Source organism: Engystomops pustulosus, chromosome 6 (assembly GCF_040894005.1).
Source record: "Engystomops pustulosus chromosome 6, aEngPut4.maternal, whole genome shotgun sequence".
NCBI lineage: Eukaryota > Metazoa > Chordata > Amphibia > Anura > Leptodactylidae > Engystomops > Engystomops pustulosus.
The window spans coordinates 171,210,106-171,227,031 of record NC_092416.1 but is presented as its reverse complement, the minus strand read 5'-3'; the positions used below and the strand labels follow the sequence as shown (position 1 = coordinate 171,227,031).

The window sequence follows — 16,926 nt, the reverse complement described above, 5'->3', positions numbered from 1 at the left end:
ACCTAGTGGACATCGGGGGATCTACCTTAGTGAATCCCGGCCGGACCCGAATCCTCCACACAGAACGCGCCGCTGGATCGCGAACGGACCGGGTAAGTAAATGAGCCCCTATGGGTCAGTCCTATTACCTGGGTGATCTTAGATCTGGACGGGGTGAGAACCTGCCGCTGTCTGACTCGCTGGATTTCCAGCCTTGAGTTCCACCGGCAAAAGACTTGAATACATTTCCTTCTGCAAAAAATGTGAAATCTAAATCATTTAACTCATAAGATCAATGAATCCAATCACGTTTCATGGACCCCGGAACCATTGGGAGTCCTAAATATGACCCTGCAACAGAACCTTGATGACCTCCTCAGCATCTTCTTCAAGGTTGTTCATATTCTGAAGACCCTTGACTAGAGTTCTTCAGGATGTGCTGGAACTTTCTACCGCAATTTAGGACTCTTCATATGTTCTCCCTAAATTTTATACCTGAACATGTGACCTGTGGACTGTAGCTGGATCCCTCTGACAGGGACAGTGGGTCGTCCCCGGAGCTGCAGGCGGACTGTATCCCTCTACTCCTCTTCTCCTTACACAAGGGCTGTGTGACGCTTAGTCCTGACTCCAATGGAATATCATGGCGGACGTCATACAAGCTATCACAAGAGGACATCCAGATGGGCGCGGAGCTGGAGAGAGGAGGGGACACGTAGGACGGAAATCCAGGGAAAGTACACCATATGGAATAAGTGTTTTCAGCAGAAAATCCACAACAATCTGCTGGAATAATCCACAATATATAGCAAGGATTGCAAAATCTGGGAAGAATTATGATGCAAGGACTCCCTGTCCGCTGAATCAACACAGTAACAGTTCTGCAATCTGCAACATAAAATGCTTAGAAAAATTCTGCATTGTGTGAATGAAATTTGTTAAAATGTAATCCATTGTATTCCTCTAAGAAATTAACTGGAGAAATCTGCAACATTTTTGTCCTGAGTAAATTGCCAAGTGGGTGTTACCCATTATAGTGTGTACTTGTCTGATAGATGCATCTATCTGATTGGTTAGAATCTGAATGTGCCCCAGTGTGCAACACCCAATTGGCTATTTACTCAGTTTTTTTTAAAAGGGGATTTCCCAGAATCTGATATTGACAATTTATCCTTAGAATAGGCCTTCAGTATCAGATTGGTAAGATTCCTTTAAAGAGTTTAAAGGAAACCTACCACCACAAATCTACCTATAAAGGTAGATTGGGTGGTAGGTGAATCAATGGGACGTGAGGATAGCCCTTTTAAGGGCTAATCCTCACGTCCCCGCACTGTTTTATAAACTTTTATTACATCAATATGTTAATTTACTTATGCGGCTACTGGGGCGTGGAGTAGCCGCATCTGAGGTTACACGAGGCGGCTACTCCACGCCCCGGTAGCCACATTACCCCTCCTACTCACCATGTTCGGCGCGCAGCTGCTCGTAGCTGCGCGCCCTCGTCCGCCGATCCTGACGTCTGCGCATGCGCAGAACAGCAGGCCCGCGCCTGCGCGGTCACTGCTCTGAAGCCGGGGCTGCGCAGGCGCGGGCCTGCTGTTCTGCGCATGCGCAGACGGCAGGATCGGCGGACGAGGGCGCGCAGCTACGAGCAGCTGCGCGCCGAACATGGTGAGTAGGAGGGGTAATGTGGCTACCGGGGCGTGGAGTAGCCGCCTCATGTAACCTCAGATGCGGCTACTCCACGCCCCAGTAGCCGCATAAGTAAATTAACATATTAATGTAATAAAAGTTTATAAAACAGTGCGGGGACGTGAGGATTAGCCCTTAAAAGGGCTATCCTCACGTCCCATTGATTCACCTACCACCCGATCTACCTTTATAGGTAGATTTGTGGTGGTAGGTGCCCTTTAAAGAAGTTGTACCAATCTTGATTGTTATTCCCCATAACACAGGATCAAATCAGACTGATGGGGTCTGACTGCGGAGACCCTCACCAACAATCACAAAAATGGGTTGTATTTCACCTATTGTTCAAGCGGCAGGCTGTATCCTGACAATGCATTCAATACTATAGATTGCTCATGTATCTTCAGAACTCCAATTCACCATCTAGGGGTCAGGAGATAACTGAGCGCTGAGCTCAGAAATTTCCGACCCTAATATAGTATTGAATGTAATAGATCTTGTGATGGGAGGTGGGTCCCAGCAGTCAGTCCCCCACCAAAGGGAATGTTATGCCCTATCCTGTGGATGGATAGATAGATAGATAGATAGATAGATAGATAGATAGATAGATAGATGCCTCACCTCTCTAAGTGCCAGAATTCATCTTTAGCGAGGTCGAAGGTAAATTTACTGCTTGTTATGGATCTCTAGATGAAGAGTTTATTACGTTAGATCAAAGTTAATATTTTATCTATTGCTGCATCATTATAATGGTGTATGATGTAGTTTATGTGTAGTGTATGGGTGTATGAAATGTATGGAAATGGGTATATGTAGTGTATGGGTAAGTATTGTATGAGTATGTATGAGTATGTATGAGTATGTGTATGGGTATATATGGGGCCACATTTATCACTTTTGTGCGCCTAAGTGTAGTAGTTGCGCCTAAATTCGGGCGCATTGTTTTGCCAGAATTATCACAAGCTACAACCATCTGTGATAAGTATATTTTCTGCCTCTTATTAATCACTTTACTTTAACACAGTTTAGGCGCAGTTTTGGTGCAGTTTAGGCGCAATGTTAGATTCGGGCACTTACATGTGATCCTGCTACAAGCTCCTCTCTGCTTCTCCCACAGCCCAGAATGAAGATAACACTCACAGCAGCACCCAGGTGTGTGACACCCAGCACCCAGTGACCTCCTCAGCAGGGGCTTCTCCTGGAGGGGATCCCCCAGTGCTGGTGTCCTGCTGCACCCCTGTAATTCTGCACAATATCCCCCTCAGATACACTGGTGATACTGTGCAGAATTACATGGGGGACACTTGTTTGTAGTATCTGCAAAATTCTGCAAACTTGTGCAAACTTCTCTTGCTCTTGCTTTGAGCTCAGGTTTTGCAGAATGTTTTGTAAATAGAAGGTGATGAACTGTAAATAGAGTCTGCAGCTCCTGTCTGTAATGTATCTAATGTATCTATTATATGTTCCAGTGTCTGGCTGAGCTTTGCTGCTAGAAATGAGCTCTTCTGCAAAGGGGCTCAGTGCTTTCTTCTCAGATAACGCCACCTTCGGGCTGGAGTGTTTTTGCGCCCGTTTTTGCGCCTAAATGCAAAAGTCGCACGTGATGAATATCATTAGGCGCAGCAAAACATCTGGAATTGAACGATAGATGAGGGAAAGGTGGTTATTTTAGCTGCGCGGCTAATTTGACGTTTAATCGCAAAAATGGTGCAAAAACGGTGCGCCTAAACGAAAAGGCGCAAAAACAACAGAAAAAACAAGTGATAAATGTGGCCCATAGTGTATAGGTATATGTAGTGCACAAGTACATGTAGTGTATGGGAATTAATTTATGTAGTGTATGGGTTTGTATTGTATAAGTACGTAGTCTATGGGTATATGTAGTGTATGTGAATGGAAATATGTTGTGTATGGGTAAGTATTGTATGAGTATGAAGTGTCTGGGTATATGTAGTGTATGGGAATGGAAATATGCAGTGTATGGGTATGTTGTGAATGAGTATGTTTTATGTGAGTATGTAGTGTATGGGTATATGTAGTGTATGGGTATGTTGTGAATGAGTATGTTTTATATGAGTTTGTAGTGTATGGGTATATGTAGTGTATGGGTATATGTAGTGTATGAGTATATGTAGTGTATGGGTATATGTAGTGTATGAGTATGTAGTGTATGGGTATATGCAGTGTATGGGTATGTTGTGAATGAGTATGTTTTATATGAGTATGTAGTGTATGGGTATATGTAGTGTATGGGTATATGTAGTGTATGAGTATGTAGTGTATGGGTATATGTAGTGTATGGGTATATGTACTGTATGGGTATGTTGTGAATGAGTATGTTTTATATGAGTATGTAGTGTATGGGTATATGTAGTGTATGGGTATATGTAGTGTATGAGTATATGTAGTGTATGGGTATATGTAGTGTATGGGTATATGTAGTGTATGGGTATGTTGTGAATGAGTATGTTTTATATGAGTATGTAGTGTATGGGTATATGTAGTGTATGGGTATATGTAGTGTATAAGTATATGTAGTGTATGAGTATATGTAGTGTATGAGTATATGTAGTGTATGGGTATATGTAGTGTATGGGTATATGTAGTGTATGAGTATATGTAGTGTATGGGTATATGTAGTGCATGGGTATATGTAGTGTATGGGTATATGTAGTGTATGGGTATATGTAATGCATGGGTATATGTAGTGTATGGGTATATGTAGTGTATGAGTATATGTAGTGTATGGGTATATGTAGTGTATGGGTATATGTAGTGCATGGGTATATGTAGTGTATGAGTATATGTAGTGTATGGGTATGTTGTGAATGAGTATGTTTTATATGAGTATGTAGTGTATGGGTATATGTAGTGTATGGGTATATGTAGTGTATGGGTATATGTAGTGTATGGGTATGTTGTGAATGAGTATGTAGTGTATGGGTATATGTAGTGTATGGGTATATGTAGTGTATGGGTATATGTAGTGTATGGGTATATGTAGTGTATGGGTATGTTGTGAATGAGTATGTTTTATATGAGTATGTAGTGTATGGGTATATGTAGTGTATGGGTATATGTAGTGTATGGGTATATGTAGTGTATGAGTATGTTGTGAATGAGTATGTTTTATATTAGTATGTAGTGTATAAGTATATGTAGTGTATGAGTATATGTAGTGTATGGGTATATGTAGTGTATGGGTATATGTAGCGTATGAGTATATGTAGTGTATGGGTATATGTAGTGTATGGGTATATGTAGTGTATGAGTATATGTAGTGTATGGGTATATGTAGTGTATGACTATATGTAGTGTATGGGTATATGTAGTGTATGGGTATATGTAGTGTATGGGTATGTTGAGAATGAGTATGTTTTATATGAGTATGTAGTGTATAAGTATATGTAGTGTATGAGTATATGTAGTGTATGGGTATATGTAGTGTATGACTATATGTAGTGTATGGGTATATGTAGTGTATGGGTATATGTAGTGTATGGGTATGTTGAGAATGAGTATGTTTTATATGAGTATGTAGTGTATGGGTATATGTAGTGTATGGGTATATGTAGTGTATGAGTATATGTAGTGTATGGGTATATGTAGTGTATGGGTATATGTAGTGTATGGGTATATGTAGTGCATGGGTATATGTAGTGTATGAGTATATGTAGTGTATGGGTATATGTAGTGTATGGGTATATGTAGTGTATGGGTATATGTAGTGTATGAGTATATGTAGTGTATGGGTATATGTAGTGCATGGGTATATGTAGTGCATGGGTATATGTAGTGTATGGGTATATGTAGTGCATGGGTATATGTAGTGTATGGGTATATGTAGTGTATGAGTATATGTAGTGTATGGGTATATGTAGTGTATGGGTATATGTAGTGTATGGGTATATGTAGTGTATGGGTATGTTGTGAATGAGTATGTTTTATATGAGTATGTAGTGTATAAGTATATGTAGTGTATGGGTATATGTAGTGTATGGGTATATGTAGTGCATGGGTATATGTAGTGCATGGGTATATGTAGTGTATGGGTATATGTAGTGTATGGGTATATGTAGTGTATGGGTATATGTAGTGCATGGGTATATGTAGTCTATGGGAATGGGTATCGGAGGGGTATCGGAGAGCTTCTGCACCATGCCAGTGGTGTAGAAGCTCTTATTGCTAGTATTTGCAATTATTTTCTCCTTTCTGCCACCTCCACGCCTGGCGGCGCCTCTTGATGTATCTGGCTGCATGGATGCTTGGCGAGGCTATCATACATGAGCCCCGATGTATGATAAATAACCCCCATGGAGTGTCTGGGTATATGGAGAACATGCAGTGTATGGATATATGTAGTATACGGGTACATGCAGTATATGGGGTGTAAGGGTATATGGTGATCGGTTATATGTAGTGTAAGGGTATATGTATTGTATGTATATGCAGAACCTTGGTATATGCATAGTATGGGTATGTGCAATGTATGGGTATATGTAGTGTATGGGTATGTGCAGTGTATGGGTATATGTAGTGTAGGGGTACATGCAGTATGTGGTGTAAGGGTATATGGTGATCGGTTATATGTAGTGTAAGGGTATATGTATTGTATGTATATGCAGTGTATGGGTATATGCAGTGTATGGGTATATGCAGAATCTGGGTATATGCAGTGTATGGGTATATGCAGTGTATGGGTATATGCAGAATCTGGGTATATGCAGAATCTGGGTATATGCAGTGTATGGGTATATGCAGAATCTGGGTATATGCAGTGTATGGGTATGTGCAGTGTATGGGTATGTGCAGTGTATGGGTATTATCTATACGTACACAGCTGAGAGAACTGATGTCGGCCAATGAATCAGCTCCACCAGGAATGGATAGTATAGACGATGAGGATGATAACTCCACGTCCTCCTTCTCCTCTGTGGCTGAGACTGAGGAAACCGAATCTTCTACAAATACCTAAAATCATATCACTTACATAGACACGAGGCCATAAAACATACAGGTCATCATGTGCTATTGTGCGTCTGACAATATCTTACCAAACTACGTGTTTCTCTGAAAAGGAAGGAGAACAGAAGCTGCAGAGGAAGAACCATCACAGATGTGAGGAAGCCAACACAGACGCTGTGCCAGGAGACCAGAGACTGGGAGCCTAGGGGGACGCTGAAACATAGGCAAAGAGATCAAGTTCCATCAAACTGTGAGAATTTTATAAAAGAGTTTGTATTTTCCTTAAACAGCGCCACCTCGGTCTATTGGATGAGTTTGGTATTGCAGCCCAGCCAAACTCAAAGATCCAGGACTCTCTTTTCCTGATCCCCCAGATGAGATGGCCTATCTTTTAGACTATGTGCGAAACATGGCCACCATCTTGAAAACCATGTCGGATTAAGCACATGTGTTTTCAAGGGAAAGATGGACGTGTAACACATTATAGAAAACCAGTAATGTGTCAGAAATCCATTGTCGTTATCAAATCTGTAATATCTCTTGTAGTTCCAAAGTTATCAACACAGAAAGCTGCAACAACAACTAGGAACGTTCCCTGTGATGTACAGCTACGTGACATGTTTCCTGGTACTGACCTGTCCCTGGTGCTGAACACAGAACTGAAGGTTCTGGATCCAATCCTTATGAAACCAAAAATCTGATTCCAGCAACCGATTTCCAATGACTACTTTCCCATTGGAAATACTTTCTCTTGACACAATGGGGCAGATTTACTTACCTAGTCCATTCGCGATCCAGTGGCCCGTTCTCTGCGGTGGATTCGGGTCCGGCCGGGATTCATTAAGGCAGTTCCTCTGACGTCCACCAGGTGGCGCTGCTGCGCTGAAGAGCATTTGAACGCGCTCAAGTTCACCGGCCTATTCCTAGTGAGGGTAAGTGGAAGCTCCGCGGCACTTTTCTTGTTGTAAATGCGGCGGTTTTTCCGAATCCGTCGGGTTTTCGTTCGGCCACGCCCCCAATTTCCGTTGTGTGCATGCCAGCGCCGATGCGCCACAATCCGATCGCGTGCACCAAAATCCCGGGGCAATTCAGGGGAAATCGGCGCAAATCGGAAATATTCGGGTAACACGTCGGGAAAAAGCAAATTGGGCCCTTAGTAAATTACCCCAATGGGGCTCATTTATTAAGGGCTCCGCGGCCGCACTTTCGTCGGGTTTCCCGAATTTTTCCGTTTAGCGGCGAATTCCGCCGGGATTTTGGCGCACGCGCCAACTTTCACGGAACGGAAATCGGGGAACGTGGCCTTCGGACAACCCGACGGATTCGAAAAAATCACGGAATTTAAAAAACAAAATGTGTCGCAAGATCAAGCACTTACATGCACCGAGAAGAAGCAGGCGAACTCCAGCGGACCTCAGCGCAGCAGCGACACCTACTGGATATCGGGCGCACGACCTTAGTGAATCCCGGCAGAACCCGAATCCACGTCAGACAACGCACCGCAGGATCGCGACAGGACCGAGTAAGTAAATGAGTGGCTTTCAGGATGAGGTCTAAGTTCTGTCAAGCCAAGAGCTAGTTGTGCTGGAAACACTTGGGAAAGACTGGAAATCTCTTGAGGACCTTAAGAAGAATTTTGATACTTTATCCGTTTCACGATGGCGGCCATGTTCTGGACATAACCTAAAAATGAGGCCCCATGACCTATCACCCATATCTCACAGGACCTAGGTAGATTTAGCACAGACCTTTCTCCTTGAACTCCTGCGGCTCCATACCACAAAGAACAAGCTGTCATGTAAAGATGAAACATCAGCGCGCAGCACGTGACCCTCTGGATACGTGTAAACCGGCTTCGTGGCGGTCTCCACCACACGGACAACCAGAGGTGCCAATCTGTCAAGCCAAGAGCTAGTTGTGCTGGAAACACTTGGGAGAAACTGGAGAGCTCCTGAGGACCTGAAGACGAATTTAGATATTTTATCAGTTTCTTCATAAGGAGATTCACCCTGGTTCATGTTCCTACTGGAGCTCCCAATCACAATTCTGAGCTATTATTTTGGTGGGTTCTCCATATACGAGGGCGGTTCAATAAGTACCCGTGTTAGAAATGAAGACCATTTTTTCCCAATTTTCTTTTTATTTTTCAACTATCTTTTAGAAAGATACACCTCTCCCAACGTTCCTGCCCTCCAAAAAATAGGATTTGTTGATGACTTCCTCATTTGAGCTAAATTTTTTTCCCGTGAGCCATTTCTTCATGTTAGGGAAAAGTCGCAGGGAGGCAGATCGGCTGAATACAGAGGGTGCGGCAGCAATTCATAACGCAATTCATGTAGTTTGGCAGCGACAACTCTGGATAAATGTGCTGGTGCGTTATCGTGGTGAAACAGCACCTTCTTTTTTGCCAAATGCGGCCGTTTCTCCTTCAATTTTTTGTCGAAGTGGTCCAATAACTCACTGTAGTATTGTCTGGTGATCGTTCTTCCTTAATCTAAAAAATCCATGAGCATGACGCCGTTCGCATCCCAAAAAATCGTCACCATGACCTTTCCGGCCAATGGGACTGTCTTTGCCTTCTTTGGAGCAGATTCATCGGGAGAAATCCATTGTTTTGATTGTTGCTTAGTTTCTGGTGTGTAATGATGAATCCAGGTTTCATCAACAGTGACAACTCGACGCAAAAACTCCTTCGGATTTTGCTGAAACTGCTCCAACCGCTGCTTCAAAGTTAACAGCCGCATCCACTTGTTGTCCACCGTGAGCAATCACAGCACCCATCGGGCCGACAATTTTTTCATTGCCAACTTATCATGTAAAATATTAATTGCTGTTCCGGTTGACACACCTACGGCCTCTGCTACTTCAAGCACTTTCGTTTGTTCATCAGTGAGTATCATGTCATGGACTTTTTGAATGATTTCCTCAGTAACCACGTCTGCCGGCCGTCCTGGTCGCTCCTTATCAAAAACGGATGTTCGCCCACTATTAAATTCGTTGAACCAATATCTAACTGTGGTCATAGATGGCAAAGTGTCCCCATAAACTGCATCCAACTTTTGATTTTATCTTCTCACATTTTTTCCCATCCAAAAACAAAAAGTGAATTACTGAACGATACTACTCTTTTTCCCATCTTAGCAAAAATAACAAAACACGTCTTACTCAAATGGCTGCCAAATCCAAACTAACCTATCAATCAGTCTGCAATTTGTTTTGCCATCGTTTGATAGATGGCAGCACACGATGATAACACCAACTTCCCTCGGGAATGACCCCTGTCATCAAACACGGGTACTTATTAAACCACCCTCGTAGATATAGCCAATGTCATCCGCTCTGATGGTAGCACAAAGAGGATTAACTACCACCATAGTGGAGTTTAGAAAGGCCTTACTTTGCTAGGGAACCTACAAATTCCCAAATTGCCCACAAGATTGGACACACCAGTGCTTCATTCATGTGGAACACTTGAGGAACCATATTCTCATACTTCCTGAGGTCCTGTTGCTTGGGTTGCCAATGACAAGATACTTATCCCCTATTCGATTTCATGGATCCTGACCTCTTAGGCTGGCAAAAGAATTCCTGTCCCATCCTGATCGTCAACCATTTGTCTGATTTGCCACCTCAAAAGAGTTATCTATCACAGTTGTAATATGAAAGACTCAATGACCAAGTCCTGGGATACTATTAATCCACGGTAGAACTTACATGTGGCGAGAACCTCTTTTTCCACTCTTCCACCGTTCCGTTCATTGTCTACAGCCAGCCAGTCATTGACCACAAAGAAGTAGAGGAAGTCTGTCTGCTTGTCCCATACAGCAACATACTGTAGGAACCATGAAGGATCAAGGCCTAAGGAGACAACATCATCATGGAGGACCTGTGACATACATCTAGATTACTTTTGTGTTTGGCAAATTACAAGACATGCCTCATTCATAGCCTGAGACCTCCAAGTGACAGGCTGTAAATACTTTAAGACAATGATGACTCAGTTCTGAAGCCAATAGTGGATTCCAAGTCAAGGCAGACATAAAGAAGATGTTTCCTCACCAGTATTATCATGCCACACGCGTATTTTCCAGATTTCTCCCAAGTTACCATCAGTTTCAACCTGGAACATGTCCAGATTCCCTGTAGTCAAACCTCCTCTGCTATGTAGGTGTCGAGCTCCACTTTTGTTCACTCCATACAGACACATTCCAACATGCGCTGTGGTACCTGACCAAAAAGTAAGGAGGAAATCTTCATTAAGTAGACACAAATAACATGAGTAACATGTCAACGGGGATCCATAGAAAAGTTCTCCAACAGCTGACCCACATCCCAAGGTAAAGTGAGACTCTAAGCTAATGTGCTACATGCAAATAACTGCATGTGAGCTCCCCCTAGTGGTGGATATATATAGCTATTTATCAGGTTGAGATCCTTGAAAGCCAAGTAGGTGTTAACTTTAATAAAATTTGAGTGCTTTTGGTATAGATCACATCTAAAAAATGGTCTATTCTCAGTTGGGTTCAGTTACTTCCACCCCTGGCATCTACTCCACATAGATAGTATGGACCATAGTAATACTTTATATATATATATATATATATATATATATATATATATATATATATATATATATATGTTCACAGCATCTATAGAAATATCTTCATATTTACCTGCCCCTCTTCTCCAGCCTGTCTTTACCAGCACCCAATATCGGTATTGACCTGCTGGACCACATAATGGTATGGTTCCTACTCGAGATACATCCAGATGGTCCAACTTGTGAGAAATAAGGATCAACAGAACATATAGAGAAAGGAAACCTATGCAACACATCAGCGCCAGGGTCCACTGTCGGGGAGCCTAGGAGGGGGAGCAAACAGTAAGCAGACACAATTTCAGGACGGTGGCCTGTGGGGTCTTTTAAAAGACTACTAAAGGTACAAGAAGAAGGCCAAAAGAAATATACTTACAGGAGGGAGCAAGATCAGCTGATGTGGTGGCACAAACACACTGGCTCCAAAGAGAGTTAGGTGGTTAGTCTGGCAAACAGCCTCATGAGGCCGGCTAGCATTGCTCGGAGTCACTCCGTCAGTCCTCCACATCCGGCTCGCCATATCAAAGTACAGGCAGAGGCTTGAGAAGAGGCTGATAGACACGGTGACTGGGACAGTAGTTACCAGACTTGTGATATTGACCTGGTACTTAAGTACTGATCCTGGCCGACTGAGAAACAGGAAAAATAAGTTAGAGAGGGTCATCCAATAATATTATAATAAGAGGGGAACTTTGCAAATTTGGATAACTAACTATCCATAAAAAAATCCACATCCACTATCCACAAAAAATGGCCTAAAATTTATGAAATGGAAGCCAAGTTTCCTTCCGCTCCAGTTATTTGCCCTAGCCAAGGCAGATTTAGCCTATTAGGCCACCTGGGCACATTGCCTGCCAAGCTCCTATAGTTACAACCTTGTAATATATCTACACATTTACAGATATGATGTATATACCTCCATTCATTAGGGAGCAGGAGACTAAGGTTCTGTGCAATGTCTTGCCCGAGCGATAATTTAATCACGTGACTCTTCCACATGTCAGGTGCAGTAGAAGAATTAATGGGTCCATATGTGATCAGAAGATCTGAAGACTCTTCGAGAGACCAGTCAGACCCTACAGAATTGAAGAGATTTGTGAAAGCTATGAGTTACCGAAGCTTAGAAATCCAATAGGCGATTCTATCAGTAACTGACAAATGTCTCTGGTTAATTGGTTTTGAGGGACACTATGTAGTGGTTGACACCAATGACACCAGTTCTGGTCAATGTCCATTCAGTGAGGGCAGAGTGATGATGTTAGATGCAGATGTTGGACATGGAAGCCATGGATGATAGAACCTAAAAGGCATGATACGGCAGGTAGACCTTCTGAACTTTAAGGCCTGGTTGTGATTTCTATGACCCCAATAGTTACCATATATATCTTCCACTTACCATTCATTATGGAGGCCACAATATACAGATGCACCCCTGCAGATCTATGTGTCCTCTCTTCTATGGTCACTGTGAAGCCAGCATAACCTTTAGGTGCTAGGACAACTGTTACAGGGCTCAGGCCAACCTTTTTCTTCACCGGCATCCTCAACGTAATGGTGTTATCTTCGGGCAGGTCTTTTATTGCTACAGGATCTCCCTGCGGTGATCTGAATTCCAGAGCCACCAACTGAGAGGTCAGAGAAATATTGGGAATAGGTTCCCCACCAGGAAAGAGGTTATTATCCAATTCAATGGAAAGCCGTATAAGTTCGTGGTGGTCCTGCAGAGTATCTGGTAAAGCTCGAAGCTTAGATACCTGGCACCAGGAAGATGATGAGCACAGAAGTTTTTCAGGGTGAACTTTCGATGCTTGAATTTTAACTCCAGGAACATGAATGGACAAAGGATCTTCTCCATCTATGTGTGATTTGGCAAGGATTATTGTGAAATCCTTAGTCAGGGTAAATGCATGGAAGAAAAGGTCATCAGAATATGGCGCAGCCATGACACCACCTGAAAGACAATTATAAGGTGCTGTGATAAATGATGACACAACAAATTCTCCTCCGCTTAGTGGACATGCTGCACCTGATTGTCTTGGGATCCTGTTTTCATGTTGTAGTCAACTAGTCAAGGTTCTGACCACCAATCTGTGCCTAAAATGTCCAATTCTCTTGCTATGTGAGTGAATGGATCTTCTCTACTGCCACCCAGGTTTGGACTGGACAGCCGAAATCCTCTAATGGGCCTAGGCTCTAATAAATAAATATGCCAAAGTGGAACAGCCTTTGAAAACACATTTTCTAGGGTGGGCCTACAAAATTATTTTATCTGATGGCTAGTGTAATGTCCTGGAGTGCCATTACTAAGTAACTGGTGTTCATGCAAGTGGACCCAGTTGGGACAGGCCTTCCCACTGGTCCCAGCAACTCGGTCTCCTAATGGTCCATACTCAACCAGATATGTAACTATATCTTCATCTCTCTAGTTAAATTGCATTGACATTTTTCTGTTTCCCCACTTTCAAGTGGTCAAATTCATTACTGATCTCTATAGATACATGTGTGCTATCTTATGCTCTGTAAGGGTTAAATTACTTTGTATTGACAATATGTCTGCAGAAGATGTTACTAGAGATGAGCGAACATGCTCGTCCGAGCTTGATGCTCGGTCGAGCATTAGGGTACTCGAAACTGCTCGTTGCTCGGACGAATACTTTGCCCGCTCGAGAAAATGGCAGCTCCCGCCGTTTTGCTTTTTGGCGGCCAGAAACAGAGCCAATCACAAGCCAGGAGACTCTGCACTCCACCCAGCATGACGTGGTACCCTTACACGTCGATAGCAGTGGTTGGCTGGCCAGATCAGGTGACCCTGGGATAGACTAGCCGCTGGCCGCGCTGCTCGGATCATTCTGTCTCTGGATGCCGCTAGGGAGAGAGCTGCTGCTGGTCAGGGAAAGCGTTAGGGTGTTCTATTAGCTTACTGTTAGGCAGGAGTGATTCTCAAAGAACCCAACAGCCCTTCTTAGGGCTACAATAACGTTCTACTTTTTTTATTTTAATTTGCATCTTTTACCATTTTGTGAGGAATTAGCAGGGGGACTTGCTACCGTTGTGTTTAGCTCTTAGTGGCACACATATCCATAGCAAAGGCTGAAGTGGCAAAATTCAGTAGGGGTTGGATTTCTATTAGGCAATAACTCAGTGTCATCTCATCTGGCATAGTAGTGTGCTTCCTTTGATACTTGGCTAGAAAATAGCCATAGGAGAATACAAATAGCTTCTTGAAGCCTACAGTAGCGTTCTATATATTTGATTTCTGGTTGATCTGCTGGTGGCTTTAGTTTCTGCAGTGCATGTACTTGCCAATTCTGAGCAATTTGTAGTGAGACTTGCGACCGCTGTGTTCTGCGCTTAGTGGCGCACATATCCATAGCAAAGGCTGAAGTGGGAAAATTCAGTAGGGGTTGGATTTCTATTAGGCAATAACTCAGTGTCATCTCATCTGGCATAGTAGTGTGCTTCCTTTGATACTTGGCTAGAAAATAGCCATAGGAGAATACAAATAGCTTCTTGAAGCCTACAGTAGCGTTCTATATATTTGATTTCTGGTTGATCTGCTGGTGGCTGTAGTTTCTGCAGTGCATGTACTTGCCAATTCTGAGCAATTTGTAGTGAGACTTGCGACCGCTGTGTTCTGCGCTTAGTGGCGCACATATCCATAGCAAAGGCTGAAGTGGGAAAATTCAGTAGGGGTTGGATTTCTATTAGGCAATAACTCAGTGTCATCTCATCTGGCATAGTAGTGTGCTTCCTTTGATACTTGGCTAGAAAATAGCCATAGGAGAATACAAATAGCTTCTTGAAGCCTACAGTAGCGTTCTATATATTTGATTTCTGGTTGATCTGCTGGTGGCTGTAGTTTCTGCAGTGCATGTACTTGCCAATTCTGAGCAATTTGTAGTGAGACTTGCGACCGCTGTGTTCTGCGCTTAGTGGCGCACATATCCATAGCAAAGGCTGAAGTGGCAAAATTCAGTAGGGGTTGGATTTCTATTAGGCAATAACTCAGTGTCATCTCATCTGGCATAGTAGTGTGCTTCCTTTGATACTTGGCTAGAAAATAGCCATAGCAATAGGATAGGATTGTTTGGTTCTAAAAACTCAAAAAAAAACAAATAACACAAAAAAAAACAAAAAACACAAAAAAACACACAAAAAAAAAAAAAAAAAGTAAAAAAAAAAAAAAAGTTATAACTCTCATTTTAAAAATGTTTAACCCCAGGGCTAGGGGTAGAGGACGAGGGCGGGGACGTGGGCGTCCAACTACTGCAGGGGTCAGAGGCCGTGGTCCTGGGCGGGGTGAGACACCACCTGCTGATGAGGGAGCAGGGGAACGCCGCAGAGCTACACTCCCTAGGTTCATGTCTGAAGTTACTGGGACTCGTGGTAGAGCACTGTTGAGGCCAGAACAGTGCGAACAGGTGATGTCGTGGATTGCTGACAATGCTTCGAGCAATTTGTCCACCACCAGTCAGTCTTCCACGCAGTCCACCCATGTCACCGAAATCCCCACTCCTCCAGCTCCTGCACCTCAGCCTCCTCCCCCCCAGTCTGCCCCCTCCCAGGAAAATTTGCCATTTGAACCGGCATACTCTGAGGAACTGTTTTCTGGACCCTTCCCACAGTCACAAACCACTTGTCCGGTTGCTGCTGAGCAATTTTCCGATGCCCAGGTTTTCCACCAGTCACAGTCTGTGGGTGATGATGACCTTCTTGACGTAGTGGAAGTGTGTAAAGAGGTGTCCGACGATGAGGAGACACGGTTGTCAGACAGTGGGGAAGTTGTTGTCAGGGCAGGAAGTCCGAGGGGGGAGCAGACTGAGGGATCGGAGGATGATGAGGTGACAGACCCAAGCTGGGTTGAGAGGCCGGGTGAACACAGTGCTTCTGAGACGGAGGAGAGTCCTCGACCTGAACAGGTTGGAAGAGGCAGTGGTGGGGCCAGACGGAGAGGCAGGGCCAGAGCTGGTGCATCAGCGCCACTGTCAACTAGTGAAGCTCCCGTGGTGAGGGCTCTTGCGGCGAGGGCTAGATCTTCAGAAGTGTGGAGGTTCTTTAAGGAAACACCGGATGACCGACGGACTGTGGTGTGCAACATTTGCCAAACCAGGCTCAGCAGGGGTTCCACCACTACTAGCTTAACTACCACCAGTATGCGCAGGCATATGAATGCTAAGCACCCCACTCAGTGGCAACAAGCCCGTTCACCTCCGGCCGTGCACACCACTGCTCCTTCCCCTGTGTCAGCTGCTAGTCAGCCCCCTGCCCAGGACCCTGGCCCAAAAACCCCATCGTCGCCTCCACGATCCTCCACAGCATCCACCAGCGTTCAGCTCTCCATACCCCAGACGCTGGAGCGGAAACGCAAATATAGTGCAACCCACCCGCACGCCCAAGCCCTTAATGTGCACATCTCCAGATTGCTTAGCCTGGAGATGCTGCCCTATAGGCTAGTAGAGACCGAGGCCTTTCGCAACCTCATGGCGGCGGCCGCCCCTCGGTATTCGGTCCCCAGCCGCCACTACTTTTCCCGATGTGCCGTCCCAGCCCTGCACCAGCACGTGTCAGACAACATCATCCGTGCCCTGACCAACGCCGTTTCTGACAAGGTCCACCTGACCACGGACACGTGGACGAGTGCTGCCGGGCAGGGCCACTATATATCGCTGACGGCACATTGGGTTAACTTGGTGGAG

General features: G+C 44.1%; 1 protein-coding gene and 1 long non-coding RNA gene across 6 annotated transcripts in view; one reads left to right on the top strand and one right to left on the bottom strand.

The window, feature by feature from the left end:
- The window catches only part of LOC140064997 (polycystin-1-like), a 62,218-nt gene that overhangs the window by 11,920 nt on the left and 33,372 nt on the right, over window positions 1-16,926 (bottom strand). For all 5 annotated transcript variants that reach the window (XM_072112389.1, XM_072112390.1, XM_072112388.1 and 2 more), the window contains exons 23-34: window positions 12,627-13,181; window positions 12,147-12,306; window positions 11,607-11,859; window positions 11,307-11,496; window positions 10,693-10,860; window positions 10,348-10,491; window positions 8,382-8,592; window positions 6,723-6,846; window positions 6,505-6,639; window positions 2,290-2,354; window positions 475-674; window positions 129-231 (exon numbers count right to left, since the gene is read on the bottom strand). In XM_072112389.1, coding sequence (XP_071968490.1) covers window positions 129-231; window positions 475-674; window positions 2,290-2,354; window positions 6,505-6,639; window positions 6,723-6,846; window positions 8,382-8,592; window positions 10,348-10,491; window positions 10,693-10,860; window positions 11,307-11,496; window positions 11,607-11,859; window positions 12,147-12,306; window positions 12,627-13,181 — 2,308 coding nt within the window. The remainder of the gene's footprint in view (window positions 1-128; window positions 232-474; window positions 675-2,289; window positions 2,355-6,504; window positions 6,640-6,722; window positions 6,847-8,381; window positions 8,593-10,347; window positions 10,492-10,692; window positions 10,861-11,306; window positions 11,497-11,606; window positions 11,860-12,146; window positions 12,307-12,626; window positions 13,182-16,926) is intronic.
- LOC140064999 (uncharacterized) overlaps window positions 1,597-16,926 on the top strand; it is a 31,264-nt gene continuing 15,934 nt past the window's right edge. Inside the window, exons 1-2 of the long non-coding RNA XR_011847847.1 lie at window positions 1,597-1,650; window positions 6,747-6,883. This is a non-coding gene — a long non-coding RNA (uncharacterized lncRNA). The remainder of the gene's footprint in view (window positions 1,651-6,746; window positions 6,884-16,926) is intronic.